Source organism: Urocampus carinirostris, chromosome 8 (assembly GCF_059441175.1).
Source record: "Urocampus carinirostris isolate Australia breed hairy pipefish chromosome 8, RoL_Ucar_1.0, whole genome shotgun sequence".
Taxonomy (NCBI): domain Eukaryota; kingdom Metazoa; phylum Chordata; class Actinopteri; order Syngnathiformes; family Syngnathidae; genus Urocampus; species Urocampus carinirostris.
The window spans coordinates 35,957,319-35,979,968 of NC_142356.1; the positions used below are offsets into that span (position 1 = coordinate 35,957,319).

General features: G+C 37.2%; 1 protein-coding gene across 5 annotated transcripts; it reads left to right on the forward strand.

The window, feature by feature from the left end:
- Positions 1-829: 829 nt before the first annotated feature.
- On the forward strand, positions 830-21,409 carry slc43a3a (solute carrier family 43 member 3a). 5 transcript variants are annotated; one of them, XM_088342538.1, is made up of 14 exons: positions 871-953; positions 2,147-2,315; positions 2,420-2,486; positions 6,353-6,482; positions 8,264-8,310; positions 8,777-8,853; positions 11,914-12,006; positions 14,748-14,887; positions 14,958-15,085; positions 17,699-17,842; positions 17,923-18,030; positions 20,268-20,454; positions 20,557-20,680; positions 21,182-21,409. In XM_088342538.1, the coding sequence occupies exons 4-14, from the start codon at positions 6,460-6,462 to the stop codon at positions 21,323-21,325; spliced, it is 1,215 nt and encodes a 404-aa protein (XP_088198664.1). In that variant the 5' UTR covers positions 871-953; positions 2,147-2,315; positions 2,420-2,486; positions 6,353-6,459; the 3' UTR covers positions 21,326-21,409. The 5 variants fall into 5 exon arrangements, with proteins under 5 accessions (XP_088198659.1, XP_088198663.1, XP_088198662.1 ...); XM_088342533.1 differs by having other exon boundaries at positions 830-953; positions 2,147-2,486; XM_088342537.1 differs by lacking the exon at positions 17,699-17,842 and having other exon boundaries at positions 852-953; positions 2,147-2,486.
- Positions 21,410-22,650: the final 1,241 nt, after the last annotated feature.

The window sequence follows — 22,650 nt, forward strand, 5'->3', positions numbered from 1 at the left end:
TATATATATATATATATATATATATATATATATATATATATATATATATATATATATATATATATATATATATATATAAAGGCAGAATGGCAGCGCAGTGTTTAGCGTGTGTGCGGCACAGTTCTGAGGTCGTGAGATAAAACCTTCCTGTGTGGAGTTTCCATGTTCTCCCCGGGCTTGCATGGGTTTCCTCCGGGCACTCCGATTTCCTCCCACATTCCAAAAACATGCATGTCAGGTTAATTGGCCTGTCCAAATTGTCCCTAGGTGTGAATGAGCGAGCGAATTGTCTGTCCCTGTGTGCCCTGCAACTGGCTCGCAACCAGTTCAGGGTGTCCCCTGCCCACTGCCCGTAGATAGCTGGGATGGGCTCCAGCTCCCCCGCGACCCTACTGAGGATAAGCGGTGCAGAAAATGGATGGATGATAAGATTCAGATATCTTTTAGCAGAGAAGTCCTTGCATATATATATATATATAGAGAGAGAGAGAGAGAGAGAGAGAGAGAGAGAGCGAGAGAGAGAGAGAGAGCGCGCAAAAATGTATTCTTCATTGTGTACTGCCTATGTTTACCAGCGTCAACCTTTGAACGTAACAGTGTTTCTAAATTGAGGTGAGTTACAACAGGTACAGTATTCACAATTTTGTCTGCCCAAATGATAATTTCAAATAATAAATTTTTGGTTTGAACAAATTTATTGACACTAATAACAGAAAACAATCTTGACAATCTCAACAGCAATCAAGCACATAAAATATCGAAATCGTGTGGTAAGTTCATGTGAGAACCTTTATAAAAGCTTCAGTGTTTGCTATTTGTACACTTGCAGGGACGAGTGTGACGTCACACGTGTGAGACTTTAATGAGAGCGTGACGTCATGTTCTTCCCGCCCACTCCACGCGAATGCACACTTGTACAGTTGCAGCTCCTAGGGTTTGGATCTTACTAAAAGGTAAATAATTTTTGACTCACGTCTATTTATCGTCTCTTTCATATTCCGTGGTTTGTAGAGGTGATTTTGCGACAGTTAAGAGGGAAAGGGACGTACTTGCAAACGCACAAAACTAGTGTCAACATATGAATTAGATTTATCCGGATTAGCGTAAACCCCTCATGGCTATAATTGACAACTATCGCATTTGAAACACTACATTTGCAAATCGAGCCAAAAGTCTGCAATTTATTGTTGCCCAATCCAGACATGTCTCTTCAATTCCTTTTTTGTTATTTCATACTTCTATTGTATTTTGTATTGTATTGTATTGGAAATGTTTAAATCTAAGCTTAAAACTCACTTCTACTCTATAGCATATGAATAACCTACTCTTTTCGTCGGCTCCAGAGCAGGGGAATGTATAATAATATTCTGAAAAATAGTCTGTGTAATGTAGTGTAATAATCTGTGAAGCCCTTTGAGACTCTTCGTGATTTAGGGCTATACAAATAAAAATGACTTGACTTGACTTGACTATTTCTCTATAACAAAATTATTAAAAATATCTAGTAAAGTTATGTCATATAAATTAACTGCACAAGAGATCATTCTTTATAAACCTAATTGTCTTCAATCTTTTTTTGCGGCATCCACATTTCAATATATTTTTTTTATCATTCTAGATCACAGTGTAAATATGTAGTTTAATCCCCAACAATTTTGAAATTAAAAGATATCATGAAATATTTAAATTTATTACAAAGATTTGAGAATTTAAAACTAATGAATAACATACAATGAATGATTGGTCTTTATTGTCATTGTACAAGTATAATGAAATTGGAGGGCTTCTCCTTTCAGTGCAATTAAACCAAGCTTAAAAAGTAGAAATATGCAGGGGTAAAAACAGGTAAAAACGTTAAAAAAAAACAATATATTTATGTCACATGATTCATATGTGCGTAAAAAATTAAATCACTTATTAAAAACCCTTTTTCAAATTAAAAGAAAGGTGTTTCATGCATACAATTTGGTAATTCAATGTTTAACACGTATTCTAAAGTAAACCATCACACACAAAATATACATTTATAATCTATCTAGACTTCTAGACTATTATATAAATCCCGATTTGCAAGTTTGTGTGTTTGTGTGTGTGTGTGTGTGTGTGTGTGTTTGTGCGCGTGTGTGTGTTTGTATGTGGTTTATAGGCTCTGAAGCGGCTTCTCTACAGAAATTGGAACTTATGTGAGCATTCCAAGTCACTAACAAGAATAAGGCGTGGAAAGGAGCCATCAATAGAAGAAAAAACACAATCTAAACGGATTATTGGAAGTATTAGAAGGACAAGAAATTGAAAGATGCAGAATCAAAAAACAGGTACAAGGCTGCTCTACAGGCTGACCTTGGTGTCTGGGATGCTTGAGTGTCTCTGCTTTGCTGGTGTCCTATTTGGATATGCTTCGCTGGTCTTTGTTCTGAAGGAGGATGGCTACTTTGGTCAGCTATGTGTCCCTGCCCTACACAGCAATGGTACAAATACCATTAAAGGTAAGATAATCAATATACCAGTGGTTTCCAACTTTTTTGATGTTGAGAGCTACATTTTGTTACTAATTAGAGCAAAGTACTACTAGTTTAAAATGCATATCTAAAATAACAACGTATCATGTCATTACGATGTTGTTACTACGTTGTTACCAGGTTATTCATCCATTCTTGTCAACCTCAGCCATTTGTTCTCCTTTTTAGTGATTGCAATTCCATTTATTAAGCAATACTAAACATTACAAACACAACACGACACCTATTTTCTCACAGAAAGACAGACTATGTAGAACAGGGATATCAAACTCAGTTTGGCTCTCGGCCAGATCCAGACTTTCTCTTCTCAAACAGGCTATATCATGAAAATAATGTCAACTCCAAATATTTAGCTGTGTCTTCCAGTATTATGCTTTATGGATCAGCCTACATTAGTAAGCCACTCTACTTATTATAATCACGGATGACAAGGGATCTTTTCTTAACACATATATTCAAAAACATTCAGTGGTAAAGATTTTTATATTTGGCATTAACTATGGTACCTGGTTTATTTTATCAGTTGAGTAAAAGCAGTTTTATACGTGAACCAACTCACCACATTATACAAACTTGGCCTGGATTTATTTAAAAATCATTACTTTTAATAGGAATGACCTAGAAACTCACTTCTTTTTTGACTTACTTCCTTCCGAACTTGTTTTGGTCATGTTTATTTGTATAGCCCTTTATAATAAGGAGTGTCAAAGGGCTTTACAGACCATAAATTATTGAAAACTACAGACTTTTATGACACCATCCCCTGATCTAAAACCCACATGAGGGCAAGGAAAAACTCAAGACCTCAACATGGGGTAATTGAAGACACCTTGAGAAGGGACCGCACATGAGGAGGACCAGGTACTATAAAAAAAACCACCTTCACAAATGTATTGGCAAATAACTATATACATTTTGCTAGATTTGTTGCTCGTGGTATTTCAACACACCACATACATTATTTAGACATCATTTAAATCTCAGTCTAAAAAACATGTGGAACTGACACTGAATATTTATGACGTTGTATTTCTTAATCAAGTACTTTGTGTTCTTTAAAGGGACAGTGTGTATCATTTGACCACTAGATGTCACTGTATGGAGTATTTCTGGAACCGAAAATGAGTGCTAAAAGCGCAAATAGGAATACAAACTACGGAGAGTGTCTGAAATGCACCATTTTACTTTTCATTTTTTTGCCAAGCGTCTTTAAGGATATTGGGTAACCATAGCAGCAAGATGGCGGACACATGTTATGTAAAATAATTGCAATTGCAAAATTCTTGACCTCTGAGTATTTACAAAAAATGCATGTATTGTTGCTTAATCTTGAAAAACAATATTGGGTTTATTATATTAAGTTTTTTTTACCCCTAATAAGTGCTAAATAATACACACTGCTCCTTTAGTGTATAAGAGAAAGAGGCAACTGACATGGGAACTGTGCTCATTGAGAACAGTAGTATTGTGGGAAGGACACACATGATCTAACTCATTCAAATCACAATTTTGAGGACACACATTTTGACCGTGAATGATGCTAACTAATGGTGCAAAAGATTGATTTTTTTCAGTGGTCAGACTTAATAAAAATGTTTTGAAAACGTTTTAATTGATTTAAAACTAGTAGTCAGGAGGTCTGCGTGGGTTTGAGTGTCATGATTACTGATTCGGGGCACCTGCAGCTGTCCCGTTGGCGCCAACAGCCACGGGACCTGATTGGCTGTTGGACTTTTTTTAAACTCCCGTCTTCCGAAAGGAACCCCTCAGACCGTCTGCGAACCTATGCTCTCATCTAGGCAAGCTTTTGTACTCTCTGACATTATCCTGCCCTGTTTTCTTCTTCCTGATACCTGTTGCCTACATTTTTCTTGACTCGTTTCTGCTTTTGCTCCTCTGTCCCGGCCATCGACTGTTTTGCCCTGTTTCCTGCCTGATACCTGTTGCGACCTCTTTTCTGGACCCGTTTCTGTTTTGCTCCCCCGTCCGGGCCATTGACCGGTTTTCTCGCTGTCGACGACTACCCTCGCTCGACACGGAAGTGCTACTTCCGCGTTCCTGCCATCTGCTACCCGTGACCGACAATCATCGGATTGTGGAAGCAAGCACTGCTCCCTCTCTTTATCAATAAAACTGAGTAAATGAACGCTACTGGGTCCTGTCCCCGTTCTTGGCTTGTGACATTGAGGACATAACTGCTGGTTTAACGTACATAAAAGGCACGACCATTTTTCTCTCATATACAGCATATGATTTGGGGTATAGAGAAATAAAAATTGCGGCTGACACGGAAAACCAAAAATGTCTAACCCTTGGCCGAAACACCGAAACAGCAAAACCTGCGCCTTTCAGCTTTTATCTTACTCTTAGCAAAGCTGTTTCCGGAGGAACACATTTAGAAGGAGGAATGGGAGGTGGGTTGGTACCGTAAAGTGACGTCCTCTCAGGTTTCTTTTGTTTCTATTTTTTACTGTAGCATGAAAATGGTGAAGGTAAGAAAATGCCTGCTTCAACAACAAACAAAATACGTGTTTTATTAGGGGAGAGAAGAAATGCACATTCTTGCACGGGCATTGTGAACCTGCTGACTGGGCACCTGCAAAAAAACATTATTTTTCTTATTTTTCCCCCCTTTTTATGTTTTCTTTCTTTTTTCCCTCTTTTCCTTTTTTTCTTCTTTATTTCTTGCTTTAATATTTTTTCATTTAGTTCTTGTTGTTTCCTTTCTTTCTTTATTTGAAAAAGGCTGGGCAATAAATTGAGTAGAAAAATGCTGTGTTTAGGCGCTTTGAGTCTCCGTAGTTTATATTCCTCGTTGTGTTTTTTAACACTTTTTTTGGTTTCACTACACAATACAACTACATCTAGGGGTAAAATAAAACACATTTTCCCTTTAATGCAATTACAGCCCACGTAAATTATTACTGATTGATAAGATAAGATAGCTGGGATGGGCCGCGACCCTACTGAGGGAAAGCGGTGCAGATAATGGATGGATGGATGGATATATATATATATATATATATATATGTATATATGTATATATGTATATATGTATATATATATATATATATATATATATATATATATATATATATATATATATATATATATATATATATATATATATATGTATACATATATATATATATATATATATATATATATATATATATATATACATATATACATATATATATATAAAATATATTAAGAGAACTGAGAAGATTTTTATCAGAGGTTTTATTTTGGAAAACCTGATTCGGCCCAACGTCATCCAGACCCCGACTCTGGCGGCCTCCAAGTCACTTGAGTTTGAGACCCCTGTTCTACATGCCGTGTGTGTTAATAATTTTCGCCCCTTTTCTAGGGTCATACATTGGGTTAAGAACATTTCTACCCCCTAAAAAAGGTCTACACCCTAAAATTCTACACCCTAGAAAGATCTGCTCCGCTATACAGCACACGTCGCTTAATTAACAGCAACATATCCTTTGTCTAGCGATACCGCAGCACAAAAACGCTGATAACACCCAAGCTCTTATATAAAAAAAGTATACATTGAAAGGCATAACCAAGTACCGGGCATAGTGTACAAAAAATTCGGTAGTGGAATTATGGAATGGTCCAAAAGCGAGACACACCCGAAGGTAACGGAGAACAGGCGGCAAGATTCTGTGGGACTTCCAGATCCAGACTGACATGATAAAAAAGTGACACCCCTAATTTAGTAGTTGTTTGCTTTAAAGTACGAAGACGTAAACTTTAATGACTCATAATATTTGTGTTCCATCGAGACCTAAATGCTTTTGTCGTGTTTCTCTAATTTGCAGACTGCAGTGGTCAGGATGAAAAATTTTCTCTGGTCTTCACCATTGCATCATTCCTCAACAACTTTATAAATCTTTTTTCTGGCTTCCTCTTTGATCGCTTCGGGACAATGGTTACTAGGCTGCTGGCAATGTAAGTTTTTACACTACAAATTTGAAAGCTCTTGTGTGTATCCGTATTTATTGGCCTTATTATTTATACTATAAATCAGGGGTCGGAAACCTTTTTGACCCAAAAAGCCACAACAGCAAAAGTATTTACATTGTTTTAAGGGAGCCACACATTTGATTTCACTGTGTAATGCTTGATGGTTTGATAAAATCTATGAAATTATGATAATGCCAGAGGCTGATTCCCATCTGAATATAAATATACCACTTAAATTATGTCTCCCTTCCGCATTTACTTAAGAGTGTTGAGGCTCATTTGACTCATTTTTGTCCAAAATAATGGTTTCAAAACAAGGTGCGACCAAAGTTGTTTTGTAAAAATGTCACAAAATATTGCAAACGGGGATACCAACGGATTTATCTTAAGTGCAGACGGCGCTTACTGAGTAGGAGAAGTGTGCGCACTCTGTGTATAGCTCTGCCCATTCCTACCGCTCACCCAATCAAATTATCTGGGTGCTTTGCTAGGGCCAGTGAGTGTTTAAAGTTTGCTATGTAGCTTTTTATCATAAAGTGTCTCAACAGTTAACGTAGATTCTTTAATGAGTTTCCATATAAAGCAGGAGTGCCAAACCCGCGGCCCGGGGGCCAATTGCAGGGTGACTGTTTGATGTCCCAGTTCTAATATGAAAGTCTAAAGGGACAGTGTATATTATTAAGCGCCTTCGGATGGAAAAAAAATATAATTCATTTAAAAAACAGATTCTGATCTAAAAAATAAGCAAAAATACATGAACTATGAAATAAACGTCCATGTTTTAAAATACTCATAGGTAGAGAAACTTGCATTTATTTTACATAACACTAGCCTCACTTAGCTAAAGCTGAATCATTGTCGGACATTTTGCTGCCACAAGTACCCCCAAAAAACTTTCTTTTTCATTTTCATTTTTTCCTTGTTTTTGCTTTGCTTTTTTATTCATTTTTTACTCCTTCTTCATTGTTTTCCCCCTTTTTTTCTATTTTATTTTTTCCCTTTTATTTTTTTGCTTTCTTTGCAAAAGGCTGTCAAAAAAACAGAGAAATATTGTGGTTTGATCCCTTTCTGTTTGTCCTCTTTCTTTTTATCACTCAAGTTCGGTAGTGCGGCACAATAAAGCAACATCTAGTGGTCAAATAATAGACACTGTCCTGGAGCAAATTATGGATTAATTTATTACTGACTGATTTATTTTCTCATGAATTCTTGATATTTTTTAATTTTAGATTGTATTGTGTGTAGAATTTACAAAAAAAGGTGTTTAAAAACAATGGATCTTCTTTTTAATCAGAAGTTCTCATGTGGAAAACCCAATTTTTCCCAACCTCACCTAAACCCTAACTCCGGCGGCCCTCAAATCAATTGAGTTTGGGACACCTTTACTGTAAACTGTAGTTCAAATTATGTTCTTATATTTACTGGACTGAACCTTTCAAGCAGTCAGCATTATTGACTTTGCACATGTGAAAATCGGCTCCATACGCAACTATACATTAAGCAATTGTACAGGTTCTATTTTATCCCCGACCCATATGTACTCATAAAAAGAGTCATATGTGGCCCGCGAGCAATAGGATCCTGACCCCTGCTATAAAAAACAGGGCAAATAAATATAGATTTTATAGTATTATATTTTTTATCTTGAAACTGCTCATTTAAAGTGTATTATAATTATTCTGACAATATTGTCGTTTGTTTGTCCAAATCTAGGCTTGTATGTTGTAGTGTTGTAATCTGTTTTATTTTATTTTTTGTATCTTCAGATCCCTTTACACTACTGGAACTCTGCTTGTGGCAATTTCCAGTGCAAGTAGGTGCCACAAACACTATCAAATATATACAACAAAAACATATTACTGTATGTGCTTTTTGGGCCAATTATTAGAACGCTCCTCCTTATGCATTCATTCCAAAGTATTTCAACAGTGAGGCCAATTGCTTTTCTGATTTGATACCAAAGGGAAAACATCACAAATGTAATAGAACGATGGAAAGTTTATCAATGTCGATTTGTCACAGTTTTGATGTTGTTAGAAGAAAAGAAAAATTGATATTCAGTAGTTTTATTCCATATATATTTTGTAATAGTTTGTCCGTTACCAGCCTTAGGGAACTCTATTTTCGAGAAGGAATCATACAGCCCCCCCCCCCCCCCCCCCCCCCCCCCAAATGCACCTGATTCAATAACTGATTCCATAATCTAGAGCAAAATTTGTATATTTAATATACTGTGTGTAAAAACTTAATCCTAATTCAATTGAACTTCTTTTTTGCAGCACTTTCCTTCCTGCTTTTTCCTGCTATGTCCTGCATTGCTGTGGGCGGGATTCTGTTCCTTATGACAAACATGCAGGTAAAATTTTTACTTTTAACTCACACTTGTCACTTTCCAATCCAAATAAATCTACATCTTTGAGTTAGAATAGTTATTAAATATTACACTTAAATTGACTTAGAGTTAGGAGGGTTACTTCAAAACTGTAATCTGATACAGTTACCAGTTACCTGTTGAAAAATCAAATCAGTAAAGTAATCCGAATACTTTAACATAAAAGAAATACTATAACTTGGATAACTTTCAATTGCTGTTGGATTACTCCAATACCAAATATGCTAATAAAAGACAAACATAATTGAAATTGCAGAATTGTGTTTAACAAAAATGAACAGTGTAACCTTGAAAAAGAATTGGAGGAAACCAACGTTAGGTGGTTGGTTATAGTCATAGAAAAAAGTGCTCAAATTTTAACCACGTATTATAGTTTAAATATGTAATTTTCCCTATCATTTGGCAAACAAGGTATGCTCTGTTTTAGTTTACATTAAGAGGACATTAAGAACCCAATATTGTCTTAAGCACAGCAATTGTTTACTTTCTAAATTTCCAACAAATCTTACTTTTTTGAAGTGGGGTTCCCAAACCTCTTGAATACTTTCAAGATTTCATTATTCTCACAACATAACAATACAGTGATCAAATAATGGATTTTGAATGACAATAACTGCAAAACACAAAAAGAAGATAATATAAATCACTAAATGCCCCTGAATGCATCACTAGCGAGCAACTTCGCTGCCTATTGCCCAATAAGCACGCGTTAGCAGCCTCACGAAACTGCAGGCTTACGCCAATTCAACAAAATGAGTGCTACATTGAAGGAGGAAGTAATATACAAAAAAAGTGCTTTTACCTGCAACACACTCTTACAAACACGCAGTGATGGATAAGGCTTCAATCTGTACAATTTGCGCAACGACTACGGCTCGTGCACGTCGCATCTAAACCTGAATTATCTCTGTCTCTCTCATGTCAGTGATTGAAATTATGACACAATTTGTCTATCGGCGCATCATGTATAGGAAGTATAGTTATAAATAAAGATTAAATCCTGTAAAGAAAACCTTATTATATTAACTTAATGTACCTGTAATGTGATAACGTCTTTTCTCTGTAACTGTAATGGAATACAATTCCATTTTTTGTATCCTGATTACATAACCCAGTTACATGTCTTCCGTTATCCCCAACCCTGCTTGTAATACTGTATTTGGTCGAACAATCTGAATCGTATTCATCCATTTGCAATAATGAAATCCTCTGATTACAGTACAATTATCTTGGTTGTACTGTTTTCGGCGGTTTATGTGGATTTTTTTCGAATCAGATTTTAGCTTTGGTGTGATTTCATATCTTGGGCTTCTCTGCCCAGGGTCTTCAATCCATTATACATAACATACCTGTCAACCTGTACGGTTTTGCCGTGCAAAGTACATTTTATATGCATTTTAAGATGAGTACGACGTACAAGGAAATCTGCACGGAAACACGCAAATTTGTCAATGATGGGTACCATCCGGTATACACCGACTATCACGAAACGGCAAATCAATCAAGTCAAAGGAGTTCGCCGCGGAAGCCTCTATCTCGGTATCGTTTTTTTCGTTGCAAACGAAGCAAGCGGTTTGAATCTATTGTGCGCATGCGTCTACCGCCCGGGGATTTCCCATCATTCATCATTCCGAAAAAAAGAGAAATATGGTGTATGATTATTTTGTATTTTGTACGGGAAAATATGACAGTTTGTACGGGCATGGAGCCGTGTAGGTTGACAGGTATGACATAACTTATCCTCAATTGACACCCTTTATTCCACCAATTGAACTAGAGCATTTACCAGCAACGTTGTGTAATGAGCCCTTGCTCGTGTAAGAATGAAGAATAAAATTTTATAGTGACGCAAGATAATTATCAGGCCTACAGTTATCGCATAACAGAAAAAAAATGACTTCACAGTTATCAGCCCAATAGAAAAATAGGAACTAGAACTACCCTACAACAGTGGTCCGCAACCTTTTCTGCACTACGAATCGATTTAATGTCTGACTTTAGTCTTGCGGCCTGGCCAAATAATAACATTAGTGATAACAATAATGATAATAATAATAATAAGCCCAATTTCACCTTGTGATTGCTGGGAATCTGGAGGGAAAAGGAAAATACATTATATTTTATCTCAACTTCATGATATTTTTACTGGCAAATTTATTGATTGATTGATTAAGTGATTGAAGTCAAGCTGAAGTCTCTACAACACTACCTTTCGGAGACATTTTTACTGTGTCTTGCCTTACAATGTTATTGTAGTTTCAAGCAAAAATAACTACACGCATTTAATAAGTGGATTTTGGGTGTGTCTTTATTTTCTTTTTAAACATAGCTTGTAGTAAAAAATCAGTTATCGGTATCGGTCTTTAGAAGCAACATTTTATCGGTAGCAATAGGGAAAAAACATTTATTGTGCGTCCCTAATATTGTGTTTATATTATATTATCAATAGGATATTTAGAAGCAAAATCAATGTTTTATTTAGTTTCTAATCGATCGTGGTGAAGAACATTTTGAAAGTCTGCTTTGAATTCTACTTTGATGACAGCGTACTTTGCTGTCTTCTTTCCCGGCAAAACTTGCAAAACGGCAACTTGGAGCAATACATGACTGCAGTTAATATCTTTCATATATTTCATCATGTACACAGTATTTTGTGGCTTTGGTTCTTTTTTTCACGTTAGATAACCAATTATGAACTAACTGGCTACAATGATGTTCTCACAGTTGCATTATCTTTAATCACGGCATGATCGTAACTTCAAAACTTAGTATACTGACATAGATGCGTTAAAGATGCTGATAACATATAAAGTGCCCAGCAACAGTATGTCCTCCAACCCTCACCCCCCAAGAACTTTTTGTCATATTGCCACATTTCATACTTTAAATATAAAGCTACAAATGAAAATATACTTTAAAATACATTTGCAAGAAACTGTAGATGCTGATGTAATGAAATAATTTATTTACAATAGCTTTATTAAAAAAAAATCGTATGACTTGTGTCTTTGTGCATGATAAAAGGTGGGCAACTTGTTTGCAGCTCATCGCTCCACCATCATCACAATTTACAGTGGCGCCTTTGACTCTTCCTCTGCGGTGTTTCTCATCTTCAAGGTAAACTGGTGTGCGAAAAACAGAGTTCACAACATATAACATAAGATGAACAGTGTTGGGCATTACTGAATAATTTTAATCAATTACAGTAAATAGTTTATTCATTTAAAAAGTAATTTAGTTACCCCCGATTACTGACACCCAAAAGTAGTGCGTTACTCTAAATGTAATTACAGTGGAACCTCGGTTTTAGAAACCCTCTCGGTTTGAACAAATCGGAGTCCAACCCAAAATTTCGAAAAATTCTTGTTTCGCTATTCGGTCAAAAAATCGGAGTTCGAACGCCGGTAATGCGTGAGTGCGTACGCTAGGATGCGATGCTGTGCGGCGTACGGGTGTAGATAACTCTTTTCGTGACCAACTGTTATCGCGTGCGGACGTGCTTCGTTTTGCTTTCGCTTTTAATATCGGTGTACGAAGTGTTTTAGCCCCTAATTATGCATCCGAAGAAAGTCAGTGCAAGCAGCAAAGTTGCTACAGGTGAAGAAAGAAAAGTAGTGCGTACAACTATTGCATTTAAGAGAGAAATAATAGCAAAATATGAAGGAGGTGTGCGAGTGTCTGATCTTGCTAGGGAATACCCCACTGTCCACCTGCGCCTTCTGCTGACCACCACAAAGGTAAGAAATCCTATGCATAATTCGTTTCTTTATCCTTTTTTTTAATTTTTACACGTTCATGTTAGCGTAATCTTTCGTACGGAAGATTACGATAACGCGAACGTACGATTTGCCTGGGTTAGCTTCATGTTTACGTTAAACATTCAAGGTAAACATTCGGGTGTTGGAACGGAGCCCAACATTCAGGGTGTTGGGACGCAGCCCCCTCGGTGCTAAATGACATGTAAACGACCTGATTTTTTTATTTTTACACGTTCATTTTAGCGTAATCTTTCGTACTGAAGATTACGATAATGCGGACGTACGATTAGCCTGGATTAGCTTCATGTTCACGTTAAACATTCAAGGAAAACATTCAGGGTCTTGGAACGGATTAAAACGATTTACATTATTTTTAATGGAAAAAATGATTTTGGTGATCGAACAAATCGGTTTTCGAACAGGGTTCTGGAAAGGATTATGGTCGAGAACCGAGGTTCAACTGTGTCTTGTTCCAAGTTACTGCATACACTGGCTTAGGAGCCAACACGGATAAATATTGCCGTCTTCTGTCTTCATCAAGAGGGATACAATTCTAAATCGGGCTTAGAAGCTTGCCCACCGCACAGGAATTAATCACCATGGTAAAAAGTGGTGGTTATATTTTTATGTTGTTGTTTTTTTTTTGGTATTTGTTTAAACTCAACTGCCTATTTACCTGCCGTGCGTTTAAGTGTTCTTTTCCATCTGCCATGTCTCCCATTCTGCCAAAGAAGGCAACATGATGTATCGTGCAAAGGATCAGTTGATTCGTTTATTTGTTATTCCTGTATAAGCCACGCCCCCCTCCACACGTGCTTCCGACCATTCGCTCCTCGTGACACTCAACCTAATACGCACAATTAAGATTAATACCTGATTTCAGTATTTTATAGTTTCACTTTGATGCAAGGAAAATATCTCCATGAGGAGAAATTCAGGCGGATAGAGGTTTGTATATGTCAACGGCAGTAATGCAAGTAAAATCAGTATTCAGAGGATCTGCACTTTATAAGTGGCGTAATAACCTATTAATGGTAGACCTACAAAATGTTATTAATACCGGGTTACAGTACTTGTTAGCAAGAAAAGTTATAATTTTTGCTTTCCAGGAATGCAAACCTTTGTAACTCATTTATCCCAACAGTGATGATGAAATAGTCGCTACAAGAGGAACAGGACATATTAGCATATGGTTTACAAATGTAGAAAATAGATTATGTAAAAAAAAAAAAAGAATATGACATTTACCAATAGTTAATGTAGAAACATTTTAGGAGAATGGGTGAACGTTTTGCTTCGAGACTGTACAGTATTTTCACAAAAGTGAGCACAGCACTCACATTTCTGCAGAGATTTCATCATAATATTCAATTGAACAACACTGAAGAAAAAATGGTTTGACTCAATAAAAGAAAGTCTGTGTAAAGCTTATATAGCAGTGTAAATGTAATGTTCTCCTAAAAAAACTCAAAACATAGCCATTTGTAGCTAAACCCCTGATAACGAAAGTGAGTACACCCTTAGGTAAAAGATTCTGAAGTTCAATATTTTGTGTGGCCAATATGATATTGCAGAACAACCCTAATCCTCCTGGCCATGGATTTTACCAGAGCCTCACAAATTGCCACTGGAATGCTCGAGGTCGGCAACAGGAGGCAGGCAGGTAACGGGGCAGAGTCAGGTTCAGAAACAGGTTGGCAACAAGGATCAGGCAGAGAAAAACAGGGCAGGAACAGAGTCTGACGTAAGAGCTTACCGAGCTGGGGGCAACGGTTCGCATAACGATCTGACAGGGATCTCTTGGAAGTCGGGGGTTTAAAAAGAGTACATCAGCCAATCAGCTGTCCGGGCTGTTGGCGCCAATTAAGCAGTCGCAGGTGCTCTGAATCGGCAATCATGATACAGACGATATCTTTCTAGTAGGCCATGGCCTTTATTTACAAACTTATTTTCATTGTGTCAAAGCAATGTTTCTTCAGTGATGTTCTGTTAAACATTATAATGAAATCTCTGTAGAAATGTGAGGGGTGTACTCACTTTTGTGACATACTGTGGTGCATCATAACAATATTGAAATGAAAATGTTGATCTTTTGTGCAGATTCTCTATGAACAAGGTATCTCATTGCGCTCTTCCTTCCTGGTTATGTCCTTGTGCTCCATCGTACACGTTTTGCGGACACTCTTCCTGATGCCCAGGGCCCATATACCGTACCCACCCCCACAGTCCTACACCTATGGGTAAAACACATGTGATCTCTGCATATCCTGAACAGCATAAGTCTAAAATAGTACATTATTGACTTTGTAGTTTGAAATGTGGAAAAGGCGACCATGACAACATAGAGAAGAGGATGAGTGATGAAACGCTGGAAGTTTCAAGCAAGAGCAATTCTAGGAGGAACTCAGATATCAATACAGATTCTACATCTGAAGAAGGTAAACTTTTGGAAAACATTAAAGAAAACATGACTATAACATTATTATTTTTATAGACTGTGTTTTCTATATATCATTATTTCAGATACAAAGAACCGAATCATATTTTCTTATTTACCCTATTCTATTTATGGTAATTTATCCATTAAAATAAGGAAATAATTTTTTTAAAATTAATTAGTAACGGTCTATATTTTAATCAAGATGTTTCTTCCGTAATCTTTTCAGTAGAATAAGGAAAGTAATTCCTGAACACAGCAAATGTATGTGCTATGGCAGATGCAAATTACTTTTTCATTTGAAAAAATAAGATAAAGAGAATACTAATAAAAGGTAAAATGAGCAAGTAGATTTGCCATTTGCCTTAACTACTTGGCTCCTTTTAACAATATGTTTTTTATTTAGTAAATAAAATGAACAAAGTCAAGTCAAGTCATGTTTATTTGTATAGCCCTTAATCACAGAGTCTCAAAGAGCTGCACAGACCACAGATTATTGCAAACCACACACTATTATGACACCAAAGTGTGTTCATATTCATTTATTATTTGTTTTTGCAAATAAATATTATGATAAATAACTGTAAAATGTGCTATACAGTAATCCCTCGGTTATCACGGTTAATGGGGACCAAAACCCAATTTTTTTTTTAAATTCAAAACATTGTTTTTTTATATTTTATTTTATTATTATTATTTTTTAGACCCGGTTAATGGGGACCAAAACCACCCGCGAAAAGTGAAAATCCGCGAAGTAGCGATGCCCCTTCAAAAATGCTAAAATTCTTATTATTTTTTTTTAAATCATTTTATTTTATTTTTTTTAGACCCGCGAAGCTCTGAACACGCGAACAGGGAAACGCGAAGTAGCGAGGTCACACTGTATATTATGCACAGATAGATTGAATAGATAAAAATAAATATTATTTCAAAAGAGCAAAATTGTCTGTGAGCTTCTTTTTACTGTCCTCGCATTATTTAATTAAATTGCATTCAATTATAGATAACATAATATTTATTTCATTTGTATTTTCTGTTTCATGAGACATAATACAGTAATCCAATGTTTAACTCGGGTGTACATTCTAAAAAGAAACAGTGATTAGCAAAATCCATGAAGTAGGAACCCTATTTGTTTAGCAATTATTATACAATTAATTACGAGCTAAAACCATGAAAAGTGAACTGTGCTGTAGTGAAGCATTACCGTACTTCTATTGGCCACCTTTTGCAAGTACCAATACCTTGAAATAAGAGTGATACCGATATGATACCTCGTATAGTCGCTAGTTGTCGTGATGTTGTAAATCCTACTAAAACAAAATAAAATACCTAAGGATGAGGTTTTTGAGTTTTTCCTTGTCCTCATGTAGGGTTTAGATCAGGGGATGGTGTAATAATAGTCTGTGGTTTGCAATCATCTGTGCAGCCCTTTGAGACTCTTTGTGATTTAGGGCTATACAAATAAACATGACTTGACTTGTAAAAAATATATACGAGATCACAGCTTTTCCAAATATGAAACTCTGGCTGTCAACGACATGAACCTGTGAATATTGTCTTATTTTCCGGACTGTATGAAGGCCCCAAATACCCTAAACTGGCCAGAAATTGAAATATGCCTTGTAAACCGGTGAGCCTTATGTATGGAATAAAGGAACTGCATACCGTTGTTTTATCATTTTTGTGCAATTATTGATGAGTGGACAGTTATCACTGACCACGATTACATTAGAATGGTGCCAACAGGGATCAGACCCTGATAGTGATTGTAAGAAAGCTGAATTATATCCACGATGACGTTAGAAAAAGGCAATAGGTATTTCGTGTCTGTTTAGACGGCCACAACTGCATGCGGCCGTCCTTACATGTACAGACACGGAAGCCCATTGGCCATTGGCTGTAAAACAGGAGGAGGATCACTTATTGAGGATTAGCTTTTTTTCGGCATTATATTATTTTTAGTCGAGGTACCAGATACAAACGTCAGAGAAATGGGGAAAACAGAAATTGATTAAAAATTGTTATAAAATTGTGTTTGACATTTTCTCAGCTCAATCTATGCAGTGTAAGTGACAAACAATGTTGAACATGTGCAACCATCTTTCAGGATGACTGAATTACTTCAGAAAATTCATTTTTCTACATCCAGGTCAGAATAGTGTGCGCTTTGGAAAGATTTTGTGAGTTGGCAATACAATACTGGCATTTAAGTGGTCCCAAACATTTTCTCTACTATGGTTCAGTTTAATGTCTGACATTATTCTTGATAACACCAATAATAACATCAACAACGTGACACTGTGATAGTGTGATGATGACATAAAACAATGCCTTTTCATGTGTCATTCATATCCCCTGTAGTCTAGCGGATAGGATCCGTCTCCCTCCCTGCCGCGTTCCGTGTTTAATTACCAATTATTTATCAAATTTGAAAGTAACCAAAACCCTTACTGTAGTTTTAATCCTATGCGCCTAAAAGTCTGGTGCGCCTTATATACAAAAACAATATCTCCAAAGACAAATTGTTGGTGGTGCCCCTTATAGTGCGGAAAATACAGTCATTTATGATGGATAAAACAATTAATCTTTACTAATTGTACCTGCAATTTAGTGGAAAGTTTCAGGAGCTGTGTGCTTTCCTGGTTCTTCTTATGTCACCTGTTATGGTTGTCCATCATGCAGCTGAGACATTACCTCTTCATCAGCACCCTTAATCCCATGCTCATTCGCCTGGCCAAAAATGATGCCAACCTGGGTACACCTACATCCGTTTCCTACACACATTAACATGACATGCTGTATTCACATAATTATATCTATCTCTTCTTACCTTAGTGAGTCACTACACCAACGCCTTTGCCATGACACAGCTTTTTGGGGTATTGTGTGCGCCCTGGAATGGACTCATACTGGACAGACACAAGGGAAAACCACTGTATCCTGGTAAAGCCTTTTTTTCACCATAGCAGGTTTAGCCTAGGATAGTCTTGTTCCACTTTGCAATAGTCACTCTTAAATTACATATTTTAAAGGGACATTGTCTATTACAGTATTTAGCATGTGGTAAAGAAATCATCATTTTTAAAAAACTATTGATTTGAATAATAGGCAAAGTTGCGTGAACTACCATATAAACATGCATTTGTTAAAATACTCTAAGGTTGATATTTATTTATTTTTACTTTATATATAATGAGGCTCACCTAGAGGAAACTGACATGATTGTCCGACATCTTGCTGCTAAAACCCTAAAGTCAAGATTTTGTGATTAAAGTTAGAATTCGGACTGAATTTGGACTTTAATGTGACAATGATGAGATTAAAATGACAATGCTTGGGTAAAAAGTTAGAATTCTGACAATCATTTTATTTTATTTACTGCCCCAATCCTTCATGGCAGGGGTCTCAAACTCAATTTACTGGCGGGCCACAAGAAAGTGCTAATAAAAACATTCCACTGGCCCTAATTAGCTTTTAAAAGAACTCTACAAAAGAAGGATTAAAAGAAAATTAAAAGGTAATATGTTTATCAATCAATCAGTAACAAACGGACCCATAATCTACATGAGCTGCACTTGGAGTGACAGTGTGTATTTCTTAGTGCCTCCTACTGGTTAAAAAAAACCTTTATTTGCTAAAAAAACAACAACACTATTGATTTAAATAATTGGCATACATATATTAACGATTTTACAAATGTGTATTGTTTTAATTACTTGTAGGTCGGGAGATTTGGATTTATTAAATAACACAAGAGGCTCATCTAAAGAGAGTTGATTTCATTGTCAGCCATTCATTTCTTTCTTCTTTTTTTGTCTACTTATTTATCTTATATTTAAAAGTAATAATGTTTATTTTGGTCTCTAGTTGTTTTCCTTTGTGCTTTGTAGCACTCCTTTTTTGGTTTGCTCTACACTGCACATCTATTTGTCAAAATAATAAACACTGTCACTTTAACTTTACCTATTAAGTCAAGGGCCTCAATTTATCATCCTGAGGGCCACAATTGGCCTCCTGGCCGCAAATTTGAGTCCCCTGCTCTACGGTATCCACGTTTTTCGTTTGAAGGACCTTGTACACAAAAACTGTACCAAACATTTTCACCAGACATCTTTTGTGTCAAGGCTTACGAGCTCAGAAAAATAACGAGTGATCTTGTTTTGTTTACCGACTAAAGTCCAAGAATCGAATAAATGCTAGCTTTCACTTTTCAAATGAAATATACGAGATGGCTCATTCAAAGGGGCGGCACGGCATCTGAGGAGTTAGCGCGTCCGGGGCACGGTTCTCAATGTCATGAGTTCAAATCCAGCTACCAGCCTTCTTGTGTCGAGTTTGCATGTTCTCCCCGTGCTTGCGTGGGTTTTCTCCAAACACATGCATGGTGAATTGGTGACTCCAAATTGTACCTAGGTATGTGTGAGGGTATGTATGGTTGTCCGTTTATGTGTGTCCTGCAATTGGCTTGCAACTAGTTCAGGGTATCCCCTGCCTACTGCCTGAAGAAAGCTGAGATGGCCTTCAGCACCCCTGCGAACCTGGTGAGGATAAGCGGTGGAAAAAATGGATGGATGGACTCATTCAAAGGGGACAGCTACAGATTATTCGAGCTGACAGATGACAGACTACTGGCTTTTTCCACAAAGGAATGTTTGTGTCGAAATTGTCTTAACCTCCTACAACAGAGCTGCTTGTTTAATGTGCATTTATGTCCATTTATGTGTACGCCAGGTCTTAGGGTGTTTTCAAAATACCCATAGGTTGAGAAATTAGCATTTATTTGACATGACATGATGCCCAACTAGAGGGAGCTGCCATAATGTTCTCCCACTCTGTTGCTACGGTTACCCCCCAAAACCTTGTGAAAGGCTGCGCAAGAAGAGAAAGAAAAACAAGTAAAAGGCTTGTCAAGAAATGAGAAGGAAAATTGTGCGTTTTAGTCTCTTTTGTATACTTCCTTGTGATATATGGCACTCGTCTTTGGTTGCACTACGCAACACGGTGACATTTAGTGGTCAAATATTACAGTGTCCCTTTAAAACCGATCATATAATCCCCAAAAATATCAACAATTTGCTTATTCACATATAATTTATACACACAAAACACTTGATGAAAAATGTGTTAAATTTCTTTGGATGTAAAAAAGTCGATCCTTGACCACTTGTGTTTTTGTGCAGGAGAAACAGAACGGGAGGCAGACTTGCGCTCCTCTTTGCTCTCACTTTTCCTGACTGCCCTGCAGTGCTTGCTCTTTTCCCTGTGCGCCTCCATTGCCTCCCTGCCTTTGCAGTACTTCACTTTTGTTCTACAAGTCATTAACCGCTCCTTTATCTACGGGGGAAACGCAGCCTTCATTAGCATTGTGTGAGTAGAAACGAAAATTCCAGTTCAGTTTCGGGCTAGTTGAGTACGGAGCAATTCCCCGGAAGATATAGATTAACGTACAATGTGGTTGTGTTTCCTCAGTTTTCCAGCTTGCCACTTTGGGAAGCTGTACGGCTTGATTATGTCTACGTCAGCAGTAATATCACTACTTCAGTACCCCTGCTTTGCATTAATTAAAGGACCTCTTGGTGGAGATCCTTTTTATGTAAGTACAGTAATACTTGATTAACACTGTTATTGGGGAACCAGGCCTCCTCAGTTTTTTCTCGAACCCGATAATAATCCATGGAACATCCGCTGACGATCACAATTTCTTTGCGCTATTCCGATGAACTATTTATTTATAGTAACGAGCCGTTGAAGACGCTATTTGTTTTGGTGGCGACATTGACTTGTGTGCCCGCCTAGCTGTTTCACTGACAGCATACACCCATCACAGTCGTGCACATAGACGGTCACACACCTACACAACCTGCCCCGTGACAGCATTTGCTGCGTGCTATCTGCTGCAGAACACAATGCACGATATGTTGTTATAAATAACAAAACAATTAAATTCAAAATCCGTAGAGCAGTGAATCAGCGATGACTGAAGCGTAAAGTAGTGAGGGGTCTCTGTACAACCATGATGGAAAAGTTGTAATGATTTTGGAAAATTAGTAAATGTTTCGTGTGCGATTATTGACTCTATTGTATTGTGTTGCAGGTGGACATTGCCCTCACTCTGATCACTTTTTTGGTGTTCACACATCCTTTCTACGTCTTTCTTTACTGTAGGAAATCAGCCGACCTCCGGAAAGCAAGACATACTGTCACATTTGATGCTGAGATGACTGAGGAGTCAACATAACATTCATACTTGTGGTGTTAATAGGTTAAAGTGGGGTGTATTTTTATGATGATTCAATATTTAAAAATGAATGTTTAAAGTGTTGTTCTGATTAAGCTGAAAATAAGCGTTGATAGTTCCCAGGTTTCATACGCTCAAATGATGGCCAAAGGTTTAAAAGGATGAAAAAGGTCTTTAATTTCCATCATACTTCTGTTAATGGTACTTCAACTGTAAGAAACAACGATTCCAAATAGCAAACTACAGCATTTCAAAGTCCTGGACTGGCCAAGCCATTTTAAGACCTTAAAGCTAGAAAAAAAATCAAATGGAATTTTCTGCAAACAGTTTCAAAACATAATGGATCTAGACTACATTAAAATGAAGGAATACATAACAAACATAACAGCTGCATTTGTGCAACTGAAAATACGGTGAACACCTACAGTAACATTTGATGTTTCGGTTTTATAACAAATAATTAAGATAAAATTTTGACATACTAAATCTACACTAAAATGTTTGCAGTACGGTTGGAATTCGGAGAGCTGCAATAAGGCTTGACTAAACCTGGTCACCTTTGGTCCTTAAGGGCAACATGTCCAGCATGATTTCTGCAGGTTTCTCTTCTTCATCTCAGGTTATACAAGATATCAGCTCGTTAGCAGGCTGGCAGGAGCTTGGAATCACATATATGCAGCCGCCGAGGACTGGAGTTCCCGGGTCTGGTTTTAGACCATGGTGAAATTTGAAGACGAACACAACAATCATGAGAGGTGCTTTGAGTTTCACGTGTAGCCAATCAGTAAATATACAATCAAGGAATGTCAGGCAAGTCTGAAGAGGTGGGTTTTGAGTCCGGATTCGATGGTAGATAGGGTAGCGGTTTTCCAGTGTTCAGGTGGTTATGAGTTCCAGAGGACCTGAGACCGGCAGCAGGTACAATGAGATGGAGGGAGGAGGAAGATCTGAGGGCGGGGGATGGCAAGGCAATGTGACGGAGGTCAGAAAGGTAGGTAGAGGCAAGGTTATGGATGGCCTTATAGGTGCAAATATAGGTGATTCTTTGGTTGATTGGGAGCCAGTAGAGTTGTTGGAGGACAGGGGTGATGTGGTGGCGAGAGGAGGTTTTGGTCATAATGCGGACCAGCTGAAGTTTATGGATGAAGATGGGAGTGTTCTGGTGGGTGATGGAGCGCAGGTGGAAGTTAGCGGACTGAGTGATTTTATTTATATGAGAGAGGAAGGAGAGTGCTCTGTTGATGATGCCAGTGCAGCACACTATTAAGGGGACATTTGACACTACAAAGAACTGTTGTCAACTGCGCAGAAGAAAACTGCATTCT

Bases quoted from the DNA above. Each gene is read 5' to 3' on its own strand.
- slc43a3a (XM_088342533.1), top strand. From the start codon at position 2,297: ATGCAGAATCAAAAAACAGGTACAAGGCTGCTCTACAGGCTGACCTTG. The intron at 17,843-17,922 runs GTACACCTACAT...TTCTTACCTTAG, and splicing joins CAAAAATGATGCCAACCTGG to TGAGTCACTACACCAACGCC. The intron at 20,681-21,181 runs GTAAGTACAGTA...ATTGTGTTGCAG, and splicing joins TTGGTGGAGATCCTTTTTAT to GTGGACATTGCCCTCACTCT.